General features: G+C 36.0%; 1 protein-coding gene across 19 annotated transcripts in view; it reads left to right on the top strand.

Moving 5' to 3' along the window:
- MYCBP2 (MYC binding protein 2) overlaps positions 1–18,553 on the top strand; it is a 168,285-nt gene that overhangs the window by 47,390 nt on the left and 102,342 nt on the right. For 12 of the 19 annotated variants that reach the window (XM_050972368.1, XM_050972421.1, XM_050972420.1 and 9 more), the window contains exons 16-20: positions 2–147; positions 869–970; positions 10,078–10,185; positions 17,596–17,727; positions 18,206–18,287. In XM_050972368.1, coding sequence (XP_050828325.1) covers positions 2–147; positions 869–970; positions 10,078–10,185; positions 17,596–17,727; positions 18,206–18,287 — 570 coding nt within the window. Of the gene's footprint in view, position 1; positions 148–868; positions 971–10,077; positions 10,186–17,595; positions 17,728–18,205; positions 18,288–18,553 lie in introns of those variants that run through there. The other 7 variants (XM_050972403.1, XM_050972438.1, XM_050972436.1 and 4 more) reach the window with 3 other exon arrangements.

Here is an 18,553-nt window from a genome sequence, read left to right as displayed (position 1 = left end):
GAATCTGTGGCTGTGGCTCGGGTGAGTCAGGCTGTGCTGTGTGTGGCTGCTGCAAGGCATGTGCTAGAGAGCTGGATGGCCAAGAAGCAAGGCAAAGAGGAATCCTTGATGCTGTAAAAGAGATGATACCTTTAGATCTCTTGCTGGGTAAGTATTATGAAATTAGCAGAAAGGCTTTTAATTCTCATTTTTCTGTACCTGTTTTTTTCCCTATTGTTGTCCTGTACATTTGTTTACACACTTTGTTACCTGACAGTTTTAGAGTAATATTGTTAAAACGGTGCTTAACAGTAAGATTTATTTATTGGTGATATAGCAAAGTGGGATCATTCTGTTAAGTGAATTGTTCTAAGTTTACCCGTGCTATAGTCCCCTGTGCCACTTTGTCACCTGTGCAGTTATGATACTAATGTTGATACTACAGAGTTGTTCTTGTCCTTTTTGATATCCTGAAAATTTTTCTGTAATGTTTTTATCAGGATTTAAGCATTCTTAAACTAAAATATGGCTAATTCATGTAAAATCTTTAAAAAATATAAACATTCATAGACTTGGTTTAATCCTTTTTGAAACTTTTTAGGGGAGAATGGAGATAGCCATGACAACACATAACTACATACATGTATATGCCTAAGTACTACTGAGTGATGTTGGAGTTGTCAGATTTGTGAAAACCAGGACGTTAGGAGATAAAGTTTAGATCTCCTCCAAATTTACTCAAATCCTTTTTATTTATTGTCAGGGCCATGTAAAGAGCAGCTAGTAAGTAGGTTTTCAGTTTTCATTTCCTTTACTTCTTTTGGGGTTTATTGCCACCACAACAATTTTAAAGATAATTTTAGGTATTTTATTTTCTTAATCTATTTAGCTGTCCCTGTTCCTGGAGTTAATATTGAAGAACACCTTCAGCTACGACAAGAAGAAAAGCGGCAGCGTGTAATTAGGAGACATAGATTGGAAGAAGGAAGAGGTGAGTGACTTATTGAGAAGGGCCTTGAATAGCTTGAGAAACTTCTGAGTCTGTTTTCTAAGAATGAAAATAGTCATTCTCCATTAAACCTGTACAGTGATCAAGCTAAATCAGGTCCTAAGTAGGTAGTTTGTTATGTAGCATGCTTTTAGAAAATGGTGGGAAATCTGTGTTTAATGAAGTCTACACATAAGATCCAGAATTTTAATGATGAAAGGAGCACTTTATATCACTTTCACAGGTCTGTTTTTTATTTTTTTCTCATTTCCTAGTTGAATGATTGTTTTTTAAAATGTAGATTCTAAACCACATTTATTTGAAGAAAGGATTACAAGCCTGTCCCATGCTATTTACCTATTATATGAATTATCTAATTACTGTAATAAATTATTCAATTTCTGTTCTGTAATAGTAGGCAGAAGTTTCTTTTATAAAATGAACTTTTCTGTATTTGCATAACATGAGACTATTGACACAGACTGAATTAAAAAACAAAACACCATTGCAGCATTTCAAAATTTTCTTGTGTTTTATCTACCTCATTGCTGATTTTCCACACAAACAATAATATACCTTAAGAATTTTACAGTACTCTTTGTGTTCTAAAATACCTCGGTGTCTTGTCAAATTAAATATAAGAAATTTAGACTGATGTAACCTGTAATATTTTTGTAAAGCATGATGATGTGGTTGCTAAGATTATTGTGTGTTGAGAAGAGGAATAACTTACTTGGACATATGCTCTTTCAAGTTCCTGCAGTTTTAGTAAATACCGCTTTAATTCTTCTTTTATGTATTAGATACCGGTTTTACTTGAATACAAAATGTGCCTTGTAATCCAAATTATTTGCTAGGCTGTGCCAGTGAATCTTGTGATGTGAATTGTTTTTATTTCACTTTCATTAAGAAATTGCTGGTTTTAACCACAATTAAGGAGCAGTGAGAAAGAGAAATCTTGTAGTTGCCTATGCATGTGAAAAAGGATGGAATATTTATTTTTCTTTGCATCTTTGTGGCTAATTTTAGCAGAGAAGTGAAGGGAGGAGGCCTTTGTTTAGGTCATGTCAGAGCTGCTGCATGCTGCTGGCAAATGTTGGGTGCAGCTAACAATTTTTTATTGAATCCTAATTAAATGCCCAGGCATTATTGAAAGGTGCTGCTGTTCAGACCATCAGTGATGACAGAGCTGGGAGGTAAATTTCAGTTAAAAGAAAAAAGAAGAGTGGCAGAGAAAAATTTACATTTGCTTCTATTTCTGTGGTTAGAAGTAGAACCAGAGCAGCTTATCCCTTCTGTATGCCATCTGTTTCAAAAAGTAAAAAAAGATCACTTGAACAGTAGCAGGAATGTACTCTTATGGTTGGTTTTGTAGGCATATGTGTGAAAGGAAGTTGTAGCCAGGTGGGGATTGGTCTCTTCTCCCAGGCAACCAGTGACAGGACAGGAGGACACAGTCTTATGCTGCACTAGGGGAGGTTTAGGCTGGATATTTGGAAGAATTTCTTCACAGAAAGGGTGATTGGGAATTGGAATGGCCTGCCCAGGGAGGTGGTGGAGTCACTATCCCTGGAGGTGTTGAAAGGGAAGACTGGATGTGGCACTTAGTACCATGGTCTAGTTGACGTGGGGGTGTTTGATCATAGGTTGGACTCGATCTCAAAGGTCTTTTCCAACCCAGTTGATCCTGTGATTCTCTATAGGGACTGTAGCTAAAAAGATACTGTTATCCAGCTTGTTGCCCACATTTCTGTTACATTCTCTATCTAAAGAGCATTGAAATCCCATACCTGTGTGGTTGTGGGAGGTAGTGGGTATGCCAGTCTGGAAGGGTTGGAGAGTCTCCTGTTTTGGTTCAGAATGACTTCTTGTGATAAAGCTGGGAGCAGTGTAATCAGGTATGAATATTTGATTTAATAATCAATCTTGAATTGCATAATCAGATTAAAGAGCTTTTTTGCTTCTCCATCCAAATGCTGAAGTTTTTCATTAATGAGTTGGTGCAAAGAGTAGCACCATTCTTGACAACTCTTATGCTACGCTTTTCATAAGAGAGAACGAGAACGTTTAAATAATAAACTACAAAAGGTTTTGCAGTCTGATAAAACATAGTTATAACAGTGTTAAAAGAACAGGCATGTTGCTTGTTGCTTCATTTCCCCAAGAGTTTTAGTATTTGTGCATATAGAGCTGAACAAATCCATGCTAATGAAATAACTATTTGGAGATCCAGAGAAAACTTTCAATTTTCTAAAAACTCTGCTTAGTCAGTTAAAGGCTGGACCAGGTCTTTAGGGCCTTTCCTTAAGGTACACAGTGCTAGTTTGTCAGGATTCTGATTTCTGGACTATTTAGTTTGTTAACGTGTGTCTTTTGTTCTTTTGTAAGAAACAAAGCATGCATAGTTTATGGTGTTCAAGAATAGGATTCATCACTGAATGTAGCTGCAGACTTTTAAGTTCCTGTTGGTAACCTTTATTCAATACAAATATTTTCAGTAAATTTTGAGTGTCTTGTAAACAAGAGAAAATCTTTGAAAATACAGGAATATTTCATTCCTAAAACAGTTATACAAATAAAACAGAAAAATCACAAAGAAACCTCTCACTAAATGTGTTGAAATAGGACTTAAGTTTAGGAGAGAGGTGTAAGAACAAAAGTACGGGGATTACACTGAATTTTAAGTTATCTAATTGTTTGTGCTTCTTTCAGAGCTCCAGATTTAGTTCTGTTACAGTGACCTGTGATACAAAAATATGTTCTTGGGGTCCACTTGAATTAAGAGTAAAAGAAATAGTCATGTCTTTAGGTGTGACAGTCATTTAATTTCTTTCTAAGATCACTTGTCTCTTGTATTGAAGAAGATAAGAATGCTCATCTTAATTTGTATTTATCTGAAAATGCTAACTCTGAATGTTCTGGGTAGAAGTAGCTGTTGGTAATAGCTGCAATATCATTGACCTGCTTCAATGTTACTGTCACAAGCAATTAACTCACTTCTCACACATGATCCAAGTAGCCTGCCACTGTTGTAAGGGACCTGTATGCTGCTCAGCAACAGCACACTAAGTAACTTTAGCACTAAGAAACTTTAAGTGCTTATGCCAAAGATTTCTTTGTTTTTTACATTGAAATGAGTCACCAACTATAGTTTGTGATGGAACTGTAACCAGCTAATAATTTTTATTTTTTTAATCAGTTGTTTATGTTGCTGTATTCAAGAAAGAAATTCTGCTTTAGTGGAAAAAAATCCTTTAAATTAATAGTGGGTAAAAAGGGTTTGTTTGTGATAATCAACTATTTAAAAAAATTGTAAGTTCCTTAATATTGATTATAGTTCTTTGCTCTTTTCTGCACACAAGTGACTGTGACAAGCAGTGAAGAGGGCTCAAAATCAATTCTACATTTTTGAGTTGAGTGTATGACCTTCTGAGAAATATAGCCAGCTGTATTCATCACAGCTTCTATGCTAAATCATAATATCTCAACATAATTATTGATGGAATTATCTCAGCTCTTCACTGTCTCTGTTCTTCTGGTGAGAAATGAAAGAGCTGATTTTCCATATGGTGTAGTGTTTTTTGTTTTTCAGGCTGGTTTGGGGCTTGATGAAAGTAATGAGAGATGAACATGGAAATAGTTGCACTTAATTATTTTCTGTGGCAGTGAGGAAGTTTTGTATGTTGCAATGTTCAGAACATGGTTAATTATTTTTTCTTTCCTGTGAAACTATTTTTTTTATCATGGGGGCATTAAATTGCCTTAATGGGTTACAGAAATCTGTGGGCCACACGTGCAATTAATGTAATGAACCTCAGACTAGCATTTTCTGAGAGAGCTAATCTTGAAAGCTGTTCATGAGACTTTTTACTTTTTCTGATTGGTATTTGAAGTAATAGAAGTTGGAATAGTCAAAAATTTCAATTTATCACTTGAAGATAATTCTGGGGGAGTTTTTCAGAAGGCGATGAGAATGTTAAAATAGCTTTTTAAACTATATTTAACTAATAAGCTAAAGAACACAGACATGTTTCTCAATACAGCAATAATATGGTCTCATGCTTCACTGGTATTTCACTACTACTCTTTCTCAGCCTATGATGTAAAAAATGTAAAAACCTCAAGATGATCATTACTGACTTGCAGATTTGGTGTGTAATTAAGCAAGGTTTAGCTTTTGATGCCCTTACAGAAAAGGAAAATTAATTTTCATCAGTCTTATGCTACTTGCAACAGCAGAGAACCCACAGAAAATTGATTAATTTTAGTCCAAGCTGCTCTGTTTTAAGACAATATAATCTGAGGCCTAGATTTGGGCATTTTTAAATTTTTCTGAAGTGTAACTGATTCAGTTGCTTCAGTGATTAGTTTTACCATGGTGGGCTAAGTATCATACAAATCTGTTTAACATCTGCGCTTGGAATCTCTTTGTCTGCTCAACATATACTTCAATAGACAGCAGAACTGCCTGTACTAGTGCAATATTAAGTGCAATATTACTTAGCAAATAATTGTGCAGCTTCTATTTTATGGTTTCAGTTAAATGTTTATTTTGATGCTTTCAGGATTACTTTTGTTTCAGTGTTCTTTAAGCAAACCAAAACCACTCAAAACCCCCTACCTTTTCACTTGAAACAATATTGGACTCACACATGACTTATAAAGAATGCTTTCAGGGGAAAGCTGTAGGCTTTTGCCCCTAATGACCATCAGGTATGGTTCTATGAAGTTACATTGTTGCACTTGTGTCTGTGATTCCTTTCTGAAAGAGCTAATTATTGTTATGAAAACTGATGTTTAAAGTAAAAATATTTCTATTATAGTTTCATAAATCAGATTTGTAGTAGACACCATGACACAGTTCTGGTTAATATTTGTGGTTTTAATTTAATTAATGTATTTATATGCAGAAATTGATATTTTATATTTATTTTAAAATACATACGAAGTGAAGTATTCAGAAGGGAGAAAGGGTCAAAATTAAGATTATCATAAACCCTACTTCCATCTCATTCTCTTATTACTCCCACATTGCTCTGCATGCTTGTGTTGGCTAGTGTGCATCTCTTTTTCCCCTTTAAAAGGCCTTAATTTTTCTTCCATACCTGATTTGTACAATTTAAATGTTGCTTCAAGACTACAGGAGGAGACGTGTATCCTGTCTTTATTTTCAATGTTTTGAACAAAAGAACCAAACTGCAAGTAACCTTAGTGCCTGCACATGACATTCTCCATGAATGTTTTTGCCTTAATGATAAATTGCTAGTCACAGTTGGAAAAATACAGATTTTTTTTTTTACATGCACCATAATTATTAGCCCTGCCTCATAAGAACATTAAGTTTTGTTTCCTTTAAGGCTTAATAGGTGGGACATTATCTCACTGTAATGTTTGCCACTTCCAGTGTAACTGAAGTGAAGCATTTGTCTCTAATTCCATTTCCTGAAATATTTTTCTCAAAATTTGCAACCTGTTGACCGATTAAGGTGGCCAGTTTCCTATATTAGGGTTTTATCTTCCTGTTTTATTATTAAAAAAACAAAAAAAACCACCCCCCCTCCCCAAAAAAAATTGCTTGGTCTCTTTCAAGAAGCCAAAAATAGGTTTTAACAACAGAGGGTGTGATCCAACCTAGGACTTAGCTCTGCAACTTGTATTTATACTACTTTTCTGTATTTATGTGTCATCATGTGCTATTTTTTCAGGTAGTCTGCTGTGTTCAGTTCACTTGTGCAGAAGTCAGCATTTGAGATAATTGATTTCAGGCTCCTGCAGTCACAGCTTGCCAAATAGCATTTGTTTAGGGTGAGATCCTAGAAGAAATCAAAGTATGTGTTATTTAAATCAAACATTAAACTCCTTCATAGTTGTGTCCAAGAGCTTATACGACCCAGAATGCCAAAGCACATTAAGTGCATGTAGGATGAAATAATTGTATACATTTTTCTGAAGTCCACTGCATTATTTAATAAACACATTGTATTTGGAGAAAATGAAATTATTTCTGTGGTTAAATAGTTTTTTTAATGCTTTGAATTCCCTGCACAACAATGTCCATTTTGCAATGTCTGGACCAAGAAAGGAAAGCTAGTCTTGACATTTCAGCAAGGGCTGTTCAGCATCTCAGCTCAGCTATGGAAAAACAGTCTGTGAAGGGAGAGAGTGAATGTCATTTTGCATCCTACAGACACTGATTTAAAATAGCTCTAGTCTACCAGTGACTACTCTTTGCTCATCTCTGTCACTTGATCTTCTAAAGTGGAGACTAGTAGTAGGTTGTTATTTCCCATGCAGATCTATCTTAAAGGCTTCTGAAGGAGTTTTCCAAATAATACTCTGCAGAAATTTTTTTAACAAATTAAAGGAAGTATCTAATGCATGACTGGATTGTTCCACCAGAATATTCTCAGCACCTAAACTTTGCTCCCTTCATACAGGCAACCTCAGATGTGAGCAGAAAGCAATTCATGGTCTCCATGAATTGTTGTAATGTTTTGTTGCCTGTGTTATTTGGAGGGAGAAGGGAGGTACTTTGCACCTTGCCAGCAGATGATCAAGGAGACAGACATCTCAATGCAATCAAAATGTAGATTTTTGTTTCATTTTTGTAGTTTCCTATTCTGTTATGACCATTTTAGAGATATAGCATGCACAAAAAGCCAAAGAAGATAACAGACATGTTACATGGATTTAGGTAGAAATTGCTATGAAATGGCAATCTGTTGCATTTAAGTTTATTTTGGATTCAAGTTCTATACGCAGTGGTAAATGTAGAGTGTATAGGAATATCCAGAAGCAAAGATAAATCCTGCATTGGTCAGAAGATTAGATTGTCACAGAATTGTCATGTTGACTAGGAGAGCGTGATTCAGATGAGTAGCTTGGAAACTAATGGCAGGTGTGTGCTAGGACCATGCTGGAGCTGACAGCCTCTTATGCTAACTAAAAGTCCTCTGTCTTACAGATCTCCTGTAGTTCTTTTGCTCACCCTACTGTGCTTCACTTCTGTCCTCCTGAAATTCTCTTTTGTTACCTTTGCTCTTAGCACCGAAATGCCAAAGGCTGCCTTCAGGACTGTATCTCATCCCTTGCACTGTTTGTTCTGCAAGCATGTTTTGGAGCCTCAGAATGTTTGCTCAAGTTATCTAGAGATCCTTCAGCCACCCACAAATATTTCAGATCTACACTCTTCAAGCCACACTCTTTGCAGTCCTTGTATCTCTTTTTGCAGCTTTGCTGGTCTGACTTTCACTCGTGTTGTGTTGTCCTGTCCATTCTCTATTCCTTCAGATTTTAATTTCATTAGAAACTTTCCAGTAAGTCTCACTACTTTTGCCTTATTTTCTCATGTACTTCATTCACCTTTTCTCTGTATCATTTGTCCTTCAGACATTTTTAGCTTTCATAATCTGCTTGTCATTCGCCTCACTATATCCTCACTATATCGCCTCAGTTGATAAGAAACATAATGTGGTGTAGTTTTTGTGTAAGTCAAAACTGGAAAGTAGAATATGAAACACATCAAGTGGTTTGGCAGAAAGTAATGTTTACCAAAAATGTATCTATTAAATGGAAGTTTGAATTCAGAGAACACTGAAAAGGGGGAGCACAACAGCAAGACAATTGAAGGAAGAATCTGCAAGATGAAGGTAAATCAGAAGCAAATGATGATCATTGATTAGGAGAAGGAGCTCTGAATTAGTAAGAGGATCTGTTCTGCTGTAGAGTCCAAATGAATACAATAGAACAAAAATAAAAATTCTATGCTGTTTGCAGAAACAAACATGACAGAGGAAGTTTTGGGCCATTATGTTGCCTTCACATGTATGAACCTCTAAGCTAGACAGTAGTGTATTTTTAAAGCATTTTTCATTTTGTTTTTGAAGTGAATGCTAAAATTTGGGAGCTTCGTTCTCTGTATGAAGTTTCTTCATTTGAAAGTTCTAAAGCTATATAGATTTGGCCTTAGATGTCTATCCGTGCTGTTTACTATTAGTGAAGGAGGTGATGAAGTTGACAGCAGAAAACCTGAGGCAATGGGCATTTATTAAAAGTTAACCTACACTGTCTCCTTAATAAAGTTCAGCTGAGGAATGAGAGTATCAATGAATTTGCAAAGAAAGGAGGGATATTTGCATTCTAAGTTTTGCGTAAGTGGTTTATAACACAACAGCCTGATCTGGGGTGCTTTTGTTTGCTGTTCATGGAGGGGCTGGATTTGGGCACCTGTGGAACTGAGTGTCACTTGGCAGAATTAGCTGCTTCTGATTCATGGTTTCTGTTGAATATGAGACTTCTGAAAGGACAAGAAGTGTTCAAAAAATTCATGGTGACATGCTTAACCTATAAAACAGGAGAAATACAGATTTAAGAAACAAATTCCCTGTCCATTACCTGCTTATACTCAGCCTCAATTAAGCATAGTACCTCACTGCGTAAGTCTAGAATTTTAAAAACGCAAAGCAATCTGGAAAAAAATTTAAATGCATGTATCATTGCTTTCTTTAAATCAAATCTTCTCTTGAAGACCTTTAAATAGATTGAAAAATATTTTCAAAGTAAATGGATTTCAAAATTACTAAGTATATAAGAAAAGAGTCATATGATTGGAATAACTTTCTTCATAAAACGTAGACATTTTCTTTAAAAGTTATAAATCTGCATCTTAAATATAGTAACTGCAAACAAGTTTATTGTGGTGGTTTCTAAATTTAGCATTTATATTATAATCTTGCTCCAGATCAGTATTTTGAACGTTATATGTAGAATTTAAGGCATGATAGTTATTATTTTTATCTTTAAAGAGCAATAATGGGTATTTGCTATCAAATTTTGCTCTAGTGTGTATATGTTATATTTCCATTGCTTGCAGTACAGTTGCATACTTAAAAATTCAGGTAAAACTATCACTATAGGATGTTTATTGGTTTTTCACATAAGTTATCAAGAAATGGCAACTTTCTTATATTTTAAGGTCTTTTGAATTTAAGGAAACAAGTTTATAATTATTATTCTTTTTTTTTTTTCATTGCTTTTAATTTGAATTTTGTTTAACACACTGTTTCCATTTTGTGAGCTTTCCTATGCATGTGCAAAATGTTTCTCCTCAGGCCCCCTTGTAATTCCTGGTCCTATTTTTATGAACCATCGAGAACAGGCTCTAGCCAGAATCAGACTCTCTCCAGCACCGCTAAAGCATAAACGGGACAAGCACAAAGGTATTTGGTCTTCCTTATTGACTAGGGTGGAAATAAGCCCAGCCTCCCAGTCACTTCTTCCAGATGCTGCATCTGTCTTTTCAAAGAACTGCACAAAATGAGTTCTGCCTTTTCCTCCTGTTAGTATCTTGTTACCTGAGGAGAAAGAAAACGCATTTAAATGTTGACCTTTCTTTAGAAGTGTAAGTGTTCATTAGTCCACATCATCTTTGTTTTTCTTTCCCCTTTTTTTTGTGAAATATGCATTGTCTTTCTGTGTCTTCTCTCATTTCTAATGCTGTCTTATTCTTAAGGTTCTTTATTTTTACTGTAGGAAACGTAACATGTTAGAGTGTCTCAAGACTGTTGCACTGTGTTTGTGGGTTTTGTCCTTTGTATTGTGTGTTTGGGGTATTTACTTAAACATACCAGTTCCAGGCTTGATAATTCTGGCATAAATCTTGTCATAGGTATGTTTATACCTTTCAACAAGCCCTTTTTAGGAGTGAAATATTTGAAATAATATAAACATTACTTTTTACTAACTTTGAATGGGGAGACTACAAATCAAATAAACACTTTTCTCTGCAATATTCTTGAGTTAAATGGTTTTATAGAGTACAGGTGTGGAGGTGTTGTGATATTTTAGACATTTTTGTATGTCTGGCAAGCCAGTTCCTTATATCTTCAATTCCAAAGCATGCCATTTTTTCAGATATAAATGACTTACATGTTTCTTAGAAAGTGGTGTTGTATTACGAACTGAACTTACTGAAGTTGAGCTGTCTCAAATCTGATCGTTGTTTTTGTATATATCTGTATATATGGTATGGCATTTCAGTTGAATTAGTGGAAGTTACTGATGGTATTTGGCATGTGTGCAAACAAACTGTATATCAGTTTGAAGCCTTATGGGATAAAGTTTCAGTGTATGTGGGTGATGGGCTTTCTGAGTTATGAACATACTGGATCGTGAAATCATCTCAAGTTTTCTTTATGGAAATGAAAGCAAAATCTGATACTTTGAATCTGCATAACATTCAGTCTTTGGAAGGCATACTATCTGAGCTTTAAGTCTTGATGGACTTAGAATAACCTATCATCTCACTGGAGAGGTTGTCTGTTGAAAGAGCACATACTGAATTTAAGTTTTGTTACATGAGTGACAATTTGCTGATGGGCATTATCCTTGAGCTGGATACTGCTGCTAGTTGTACTGCAAACCCTTGACTCCAGAGGCAAGTGTACAAAGGAGTATGCTTGTCCTGCCTCCATCTGTGCTTTTTTGGCATATGTTAGTTGTCGGAATTCATTTCAGACTAAGTATCTCCTTACAAGAGGTATATTCATTAGTATCAATTTGAGGCTTATGTTGCCTCTTGGAGTTGAAAGAACAGTATAAAGGTCTGTGTTGTGCTGGAAGACTTTGGTCAGATATGCCTTACAGAACTGAACATTTTTTTTTTCTTTAAGGAAGGCTACATGGAAGGAAATACTCAGTTTATTTTAGTTCTTTGTGTCTTATGGTGAATAAGGAGGCTTTTAAGTAAACGTTTAGACCCTTCTCCGCCTCAGAAGACTGTCTTTCAAAAGACAGCCATAAATTTGGCTAGGAACTAGAAATACCCCTTAAGTTCTCAATGAGATTCCAAAGGGAAAAGGAAAACTGGTGAAGTGGGTTGTTATCCAAGTAACAGGCAAGGTGAGAATTGTGAAAAAGATAATGCATATTTTTTCTTAGAAGGCATGCCTCTCTTCTTGAAGAAGAATGTAAAAGCAATAATGGAGCAGAGATAAAAGGACATTATCACATTGAAATCAGCAAATTATTTCATTTTTCAACATGATGCTTTTCAGACTGTCCTTCTTCCTTCAGATGTTTCTGCTATAGTAATCTTCTTCACAACAGCCAGGCCTTCAAGATCTTTGGGCAAGGAATGTTTAGTTCAGCTGGTAGTACTGATAAGGCCGGTACTGAACTTGCTGGTTGCCACTTCTCTGCTTGCCACTGCAGAACATCTCTTGATAATGATATTTAAACTTGAATGTGGACAGCTTCCTCAGGACTTCTTCAGACAATTATTGTCTAGTATAAAAAGTGTATTTGATATGTACTTGTACATATTGTAAAACCATGTAGTCATGGAGTGGTTTGGATTCGAAGGGACCTTAAAGATTGTCCAGTCCCAACCCCCTTGACATGGACAGGGACACCTTTTGTTCGATCAGTTTGCTCAAAGCGCCCCATCCAGCCTGGCCTAGAGGACTTGTGGAGGTGGAGCATCCTCAATTTCTCTGGGCAACATGTTGCAGTGCTTTATCACTCTCATAGTAAAGAATTTTTTCATAATAATCCACATGTCTGTCACTTGTGAAATTTGTGTATTTGATTGTCCAGTGAAAAACTCCTTCAGTTTCATTGAAACTGCAGGTTTTTTAGAAATCTTGCCACTGTAATTTATTCTTTTCACATTTATAGGGCCTGCATATCAAGATCATTGTTACTGCAAAAAACTGCATAATTAAGCATGCTCTTCCTGATCTGTGTTCTGTGTCTTTCACAATTATTAATAGAAGGGATTAGGTATGACATGTTTGGTATTCATGGAGTGGTTTGGCACTAAAGAAAAATGAGCTTTCTTTAATGAGGTAGTGAGTTTCCAGTCTACATCTCCAATCCCTGTGGATTCTTGTAACTGAGCATCTTAGTAAAAAGTGATACCTAGAGAGGATACCTAGAACAGAAGCTAGACAGTGTTCAAGGAATAAAGTAGGTATTTATTGAAAAAGCCTTCAAAGGATACATCTTGAGCAGTACAAGAACCTGGCTGTGCCTCCACTCAAGATGAACTCTGAGTCATGAGTTTTCACACTTTTTATAAGTTTTGGTCCATTTCCATATTGGGGTTAATTGTCCAATTACGGCTTCAGGTCATGAAGTCCCACCCTCCCACTTTCCTCTCCTCAGTTCGCTGCTGTTTGTACTTTTTTGGGTCTGAAGCTGCAATGGTGTCCTTGGTTCTCAGGCTGGAAAAGGATTGTTTTGTCTAACTGATCTGTGAAGAGAACTTGCTAACACTTTATATGAAGTTCAGAGTTATATACTAATGCAGTACAGAATATGGAAAATATGAAAACTAAAACTTAAGGCATCAAAAGGATCAGTGAAAGTCTGTAAAATTTTCTCAACTGCAGAAATTAACTGAGTAGACATAAAAAAAACAAAGCAAGCTTCTTGAATCAGCTAAGATTCAGCAGTTTGAATCCCACCTTTTTCTTGTATTTGGAAGTAGTGGTAAACATTCTAAGGAATATTAAAGAAATAACCTCAAAATTACTAAGACTAGATGAAGCTGAGCCTGCACGGATGGACAAGATATAGGTCAACCATTCTGCAAATACTAAGACCAAATTATCAGACATTCAAGAAAACTTACTTGGAATTTACTTCTTAGCTTTTGGGCTAGGATACCATGTGAAGAGCAGAGTAGTTTGAAGCACTCATTGGAGTGAGACAGCTGACAATGAAAACCCTACATCTACGACTGAGTTTATAATTAGAATGTGAGTTTGTTACCACTTTATTGTACATGTTACACACTTGTGACTCTGCATGTCGTATTTCACCCGTCAGCTCAAGAAAGCTCTGTAGCAACCTCTTAGGAATCAAACAGACTTACTTTTTGTACTATCCTCATAGGATGGATGATTTCCACAGACAGAATATATTCCTTTTCCCCCTGCCCTGTAACTATAAAATTGGTTACAGATATTTCAGCTTCAGCCTAGGGTAGACAGCCAAGAAGCTGCAGACACAGGCTGATTAGTTAAAGTAATGTTGCCTATAAAGTCTGTAAGTTACAGCTCTCAAAACACCCTGTGAAAGTTGGATATCACAGAGGCTAACCATTAACTTGACCAATATGCTTTATTTGGGTGATTGCTGCTGAACAGAACAAAGATTTGTTGGCATGTGATGTGGTCTGAAGAGACAGTTAATGTAAGAATTTTTAATACACAGTCATATTCCATTAATGCTTTTCATCTATGGGATATTTAACATCTTTAGAAGTGCTTTTTCTCTCCTCCAAAGATGGATGGTGAGAAATGGAATATCACCACCCTTGCTGTTGGAGAACACTAACAAAATGCTTTTCCTCTGGTCTGGGCTAAACAAGGGTCCACCATATCTTTCTGTAACAATGCTGGGTTTGGGTTTTTTGCCAGAAGAAGTCTCATTTAAAGCTTGTTACTTCACTTGCTATTGAGTCTGAATGAGCTTTTCCTTTGTTCCTGGAAAGTAGTGGTTTTTGTGGCAGCAATATGAGCCAAGAGAACTTCTAAGCATGTTTAATGACGGAGGAAGATAGTATTCAGCAATTAAGAATTTTCTGAGTGGTAGTGGGGATTGGTTGGTTGTATTTGCAGTTCTCTCTCTTTCCTTCCCCAGCTTTGAGATATCAGACATGAAAACCCATCATTGTGAAGTTTTTCATGAAGCACACCCCTCTGTGTTGACAGAAAGTATTTTTTCTTGGGGTTGTCTTCTCTTTCAGAGAGACAGAGACAAAGGTGCTGTTCAGTGGTACTCCAGTTGGAGAGCACTGGAGGTACTAACTTGCTCTGCTGAAAGGTTCTAGAGCATCCAACAAGGAGAGTCTCTGCTTCAGCAGGCTTTTTATGCTTCCCTTTCAGGAACAGTTATTTCTATACTACTTTTAATGAAATTAAAAAGTGCAGAGTTGTTTGAAGGAAAACAAATGTTTATCTCCCTAGTTACAGTTGTTCCTTGACACGTGCAAATAAGCTTTCACCATCCACTTTTGACTCACATTTTTTGAAAAAAACTTTGACTGTTTAAAAGTAATGGAAGGAAAGAGGATGACCCAGTTTGTTTCCAGCCTAATCTCTAAGTGTAGGTTCTCCTAGCCTGTGCTGCTGGAAAAATATGATATGTATTGGCCATGTAATGGAGTAACAGATAAATGCTGTAGTCCAGAAATATTGCTCTAAAAGTAACAATGATATAATGATATTCTATTTGGCTTTGTGTATTTTGGTCAAAAGACCTTTTTTGTTTTTTTTTCTAAACAAGACTAGCTGTTTTAGTTGCGAGGATGTTGTTGCAGCACACACAAATTATCAAGTGCTTATCAAGTTTTGAAGATCGAAACACTTCAAAGCTCTTGAGAGAGTTACTAACCATGCAGAGAAGGCTTACAGGAATTCCATTTTCAGTTTAAAAATTTCACACTTGAGCAAAGTAAGATTTGTTTGAAGGATAGTTGCTTCTATTCCTGCATTCTTAGAGCCTTTGAAAAGTTAGGTTTGGAAATTGAAAGTGCCAACTTGGTAAAACTTTGTTCATTAAAATAAATTTATTTCTCAGATATGTAATTCCAAAACTTGTTTCATGTGAAGGTACTTGTCTCTGCATCTTGCACACTAATATTTAGTATTTCCTCAAGGGAAATACTGTCTTATGCTTTCATTTACAACTTTGGAGAAAATGGGGCTATATCTAGAATCAAGTTTTATTTAATGGTAGTATGACGTTTATCTGCTGAGATAACAGGAATCTCCAACTTTTTATTAGTGTTTTTTTTAGAACAGGATGCTTTTCTTATAGTGAGGTGGAAGTGCACATGTGCCTCTTCAAAGGAAGTACATGGAGCCAGGACACAATCTTACTGGACATGTGTATTTCTGACAGATGATTATTCAAGTGCATTTACACAGTGGGAGAGCTCATGTTTTTTATTATTCAGCAGTGTCTGAGGGAGGAGGGGATACAGGGGCCATAGGTAGGCTTCCAGAATAGTCAGCTATTTTTCTGCTTCTGTCTGAAAAACTTGTATGAAATTGGGAAGCAGTAAGCAGACTGCTTGCTGAATAAATAATTTTTTGGGCAATATCAGCTGCTAGAACCACTCCTAATTACTTTGGCACATAGAGTTCAATGCTAAAGAAGGCATAAAAAGTTTAAAGGTATTTGAGAAGTAGTAAAACATGACTAAAGTATTGTGAGCTGCTTAAGGCAGAATTATGAGACTGAGAGGAAAACTGTAATTTTGAGGGGGTTGCTGTTCAATGATGATTCTATCTCCTTATATTTGCTTTTGTTACCAATACCAAAAAAAAAAAAAAAAAAAAAAAAGACAGACCTTCAGAGACATTTCTTCTAATTTGTGTGTTGTCTGGTAGTTCACAACCTCAAAAATGCTATGGCAATTCTGAGACAGGTTTTCTTAACCATGTCTCCATTTCACACATATCCAGCATGTAGTGCACGTTTCAATGGGATACTTTACCTATGCTTTTAAACCTAATTCTTCAAAACCATTAGTACCTATACACACTGTTCTTTACAGATGTGAGCTACATGCAGATTCATGTAATTTTTGTTCTCAAGTCTTCACTAGAAAATAACTTTATTCTTTGAACAGTAAGCTTTTTAAAAACTGGAATGTAATGAAAGTGTGAAATGACTTTATTGTAGTAGCATTTGCTCTGCAATAAAAAGAAAAATTTGAGCAATATGTATAAAAGCAGAATTATATTTTAAAAAATTTGTAAGTCTGTAATTACTATGCTTCACAGAGGGAATAATGAAGTCTTGAAGTTCAGACTTCCACTGATGATTATTCAGGAAAACATGTTGAAATTCTAAATAGATATGTGAATTTAACAATACCTTGAATTCTTTGAGAAGCAACTGTTAGGAAACATTCTGATTTCTGGAGAAGATGGTAGCTTGCAAGAAATTTAGAAATAACACATTGCACTTTAGTGCTTTTGTCCAATGTGAAGGCAGTTTGACTTTAGGAATTAATAATGCACTTCATACTTAGTAAACTCATACATGCTTACTAAAAGAAATCTCAGAAATGTTGTCTAAAAATGCATGGAAGCAGACAAGAAAAGGACAGGCTCTTGGTGAGTTGTCTGCATTGTTAGAAATTAGCTGTGTAAGTAATTGTCACCTACTTAAAACGGGCTCTGTGACTGAATTGGAGTCAAGTAAACTCCTTAAAGAGTAGTACTTGGAAAAGGTAGACTAGGCTATGCCTGTTCAGTTTAACTACAGTGTTTCCTACTTACTAACACTACCTTACTGAAGAATGAAAGTGATGGCTTTTAAGCAAAGCTTCTGAAGTTTGCATTTTCTGTTTCACTGGTTCTTTTTGTCTGCTCATTGAGAAGTCTGTGCTTTAGAGGATCTTTTCCAATGTGTACCTTGATAGAACATTGTTTAAAAATAGAGTTTCTATCATCTTCCACATCTGCTTTGATGCTGCATTTTGAGCTCTTTTGCTACTCTGAGTTCTCTCTTCTACCTTACAAGTGGTGGAGTGGGGAGTTATTTACTATTCTTGTTCTGTTCATTTTTCTAATATATCTTTATTAGAATGCATAGCATATGATTTTAAGTCTTTTTTGTAGATGGAAGTGGAGAAAGAGGTGAGAAGGATGCCAGCAAAATCACAACATATCCACCAGGGGCTGTCCGCTTTGACTGTGAGCTGCGAGCTGTACAAGTCAGTTGTGGATTTCACCATTCAGGTAAAAACAAATAAATCAAGGTTTATTATAATAGAGTTGTTTTTTTAAGGTTGTCATATGTGTGTTAACTGCTTGGTGTTCAGTTTTTAAAAGAGATGTATGCAAGAGTGCTGAAAGTTAGAAATGTGGCAGGGTCATTTTGTCACATCTCAAAGAATCACACTGTGTCCGTAAGAGTATTGTCCAAACACTTCCTGCACTCTGTCAGGCTTCTGTGACTGCTTGTCTGTAGAGCTTATTGCAGTGTCCAGCTGCACTCTGGGTGAAGAACCTTTTCCCAATATGCAGCCTAAACCTTCCCTGACATATCATCTGCATGGCAGAGCTCTACTCCTGCATAGAGCTGCTTGTTGTTTTGGGTTGTGGAATCTGATCTGGGTGTCTTGGGGATCATAAGCTGCTACTCAGAAGGGTAACCAGGACTGGTACAGCGCCATGTCATGTATGTATGTCAGAAAAATATTTTGTTGTTTTTCAGTGGTTTTGATGGAGAATGGTGATGTTTACACATTTGGATATGGGCAGCATGGTCAACTTGGACATGGTGATGTTAATTCCAGGTAAGCTGGTAATCAAAGAATGTGGTTGTGTATTACTGTACTGCTGCATAAGAAATGGCTAAATTTCTGGTTCTCTGTAGCTAGCAAGTGTGAAAATTCAAACACAGACCAAATAAAGTTGAAGAGCTCTTGTTCTGCACTTACTCCCTATAACCCTGTGAATATTGATGCAGTAACAGTACTCTTGTACTGTATAAGTAATTTATTTAATGCATGAAATCTTCTGTGCATAGTTATTAGCATTGCTTTGGTAATAGTTTGAAAGA

Source organism: Serinus canaria, chromosome 1 (assembly GCF_022539315.1).
Source record: "Serinus canaria isolate serCan28SL12 chromosome 1, serCan2020, whole genome shotgun sequence".
Taxonomy (NCBI): Eukaryota; Metazoa; Chordata; class Aves; order Passeriformes; family Fringillidae; genus Serinus; species Serinus canaria.
The sequence above is the reverse complement of the archived record's forward strand: the minus strand, read 5'-3'. Positions and strand labels throughout refer to the sequence as shown.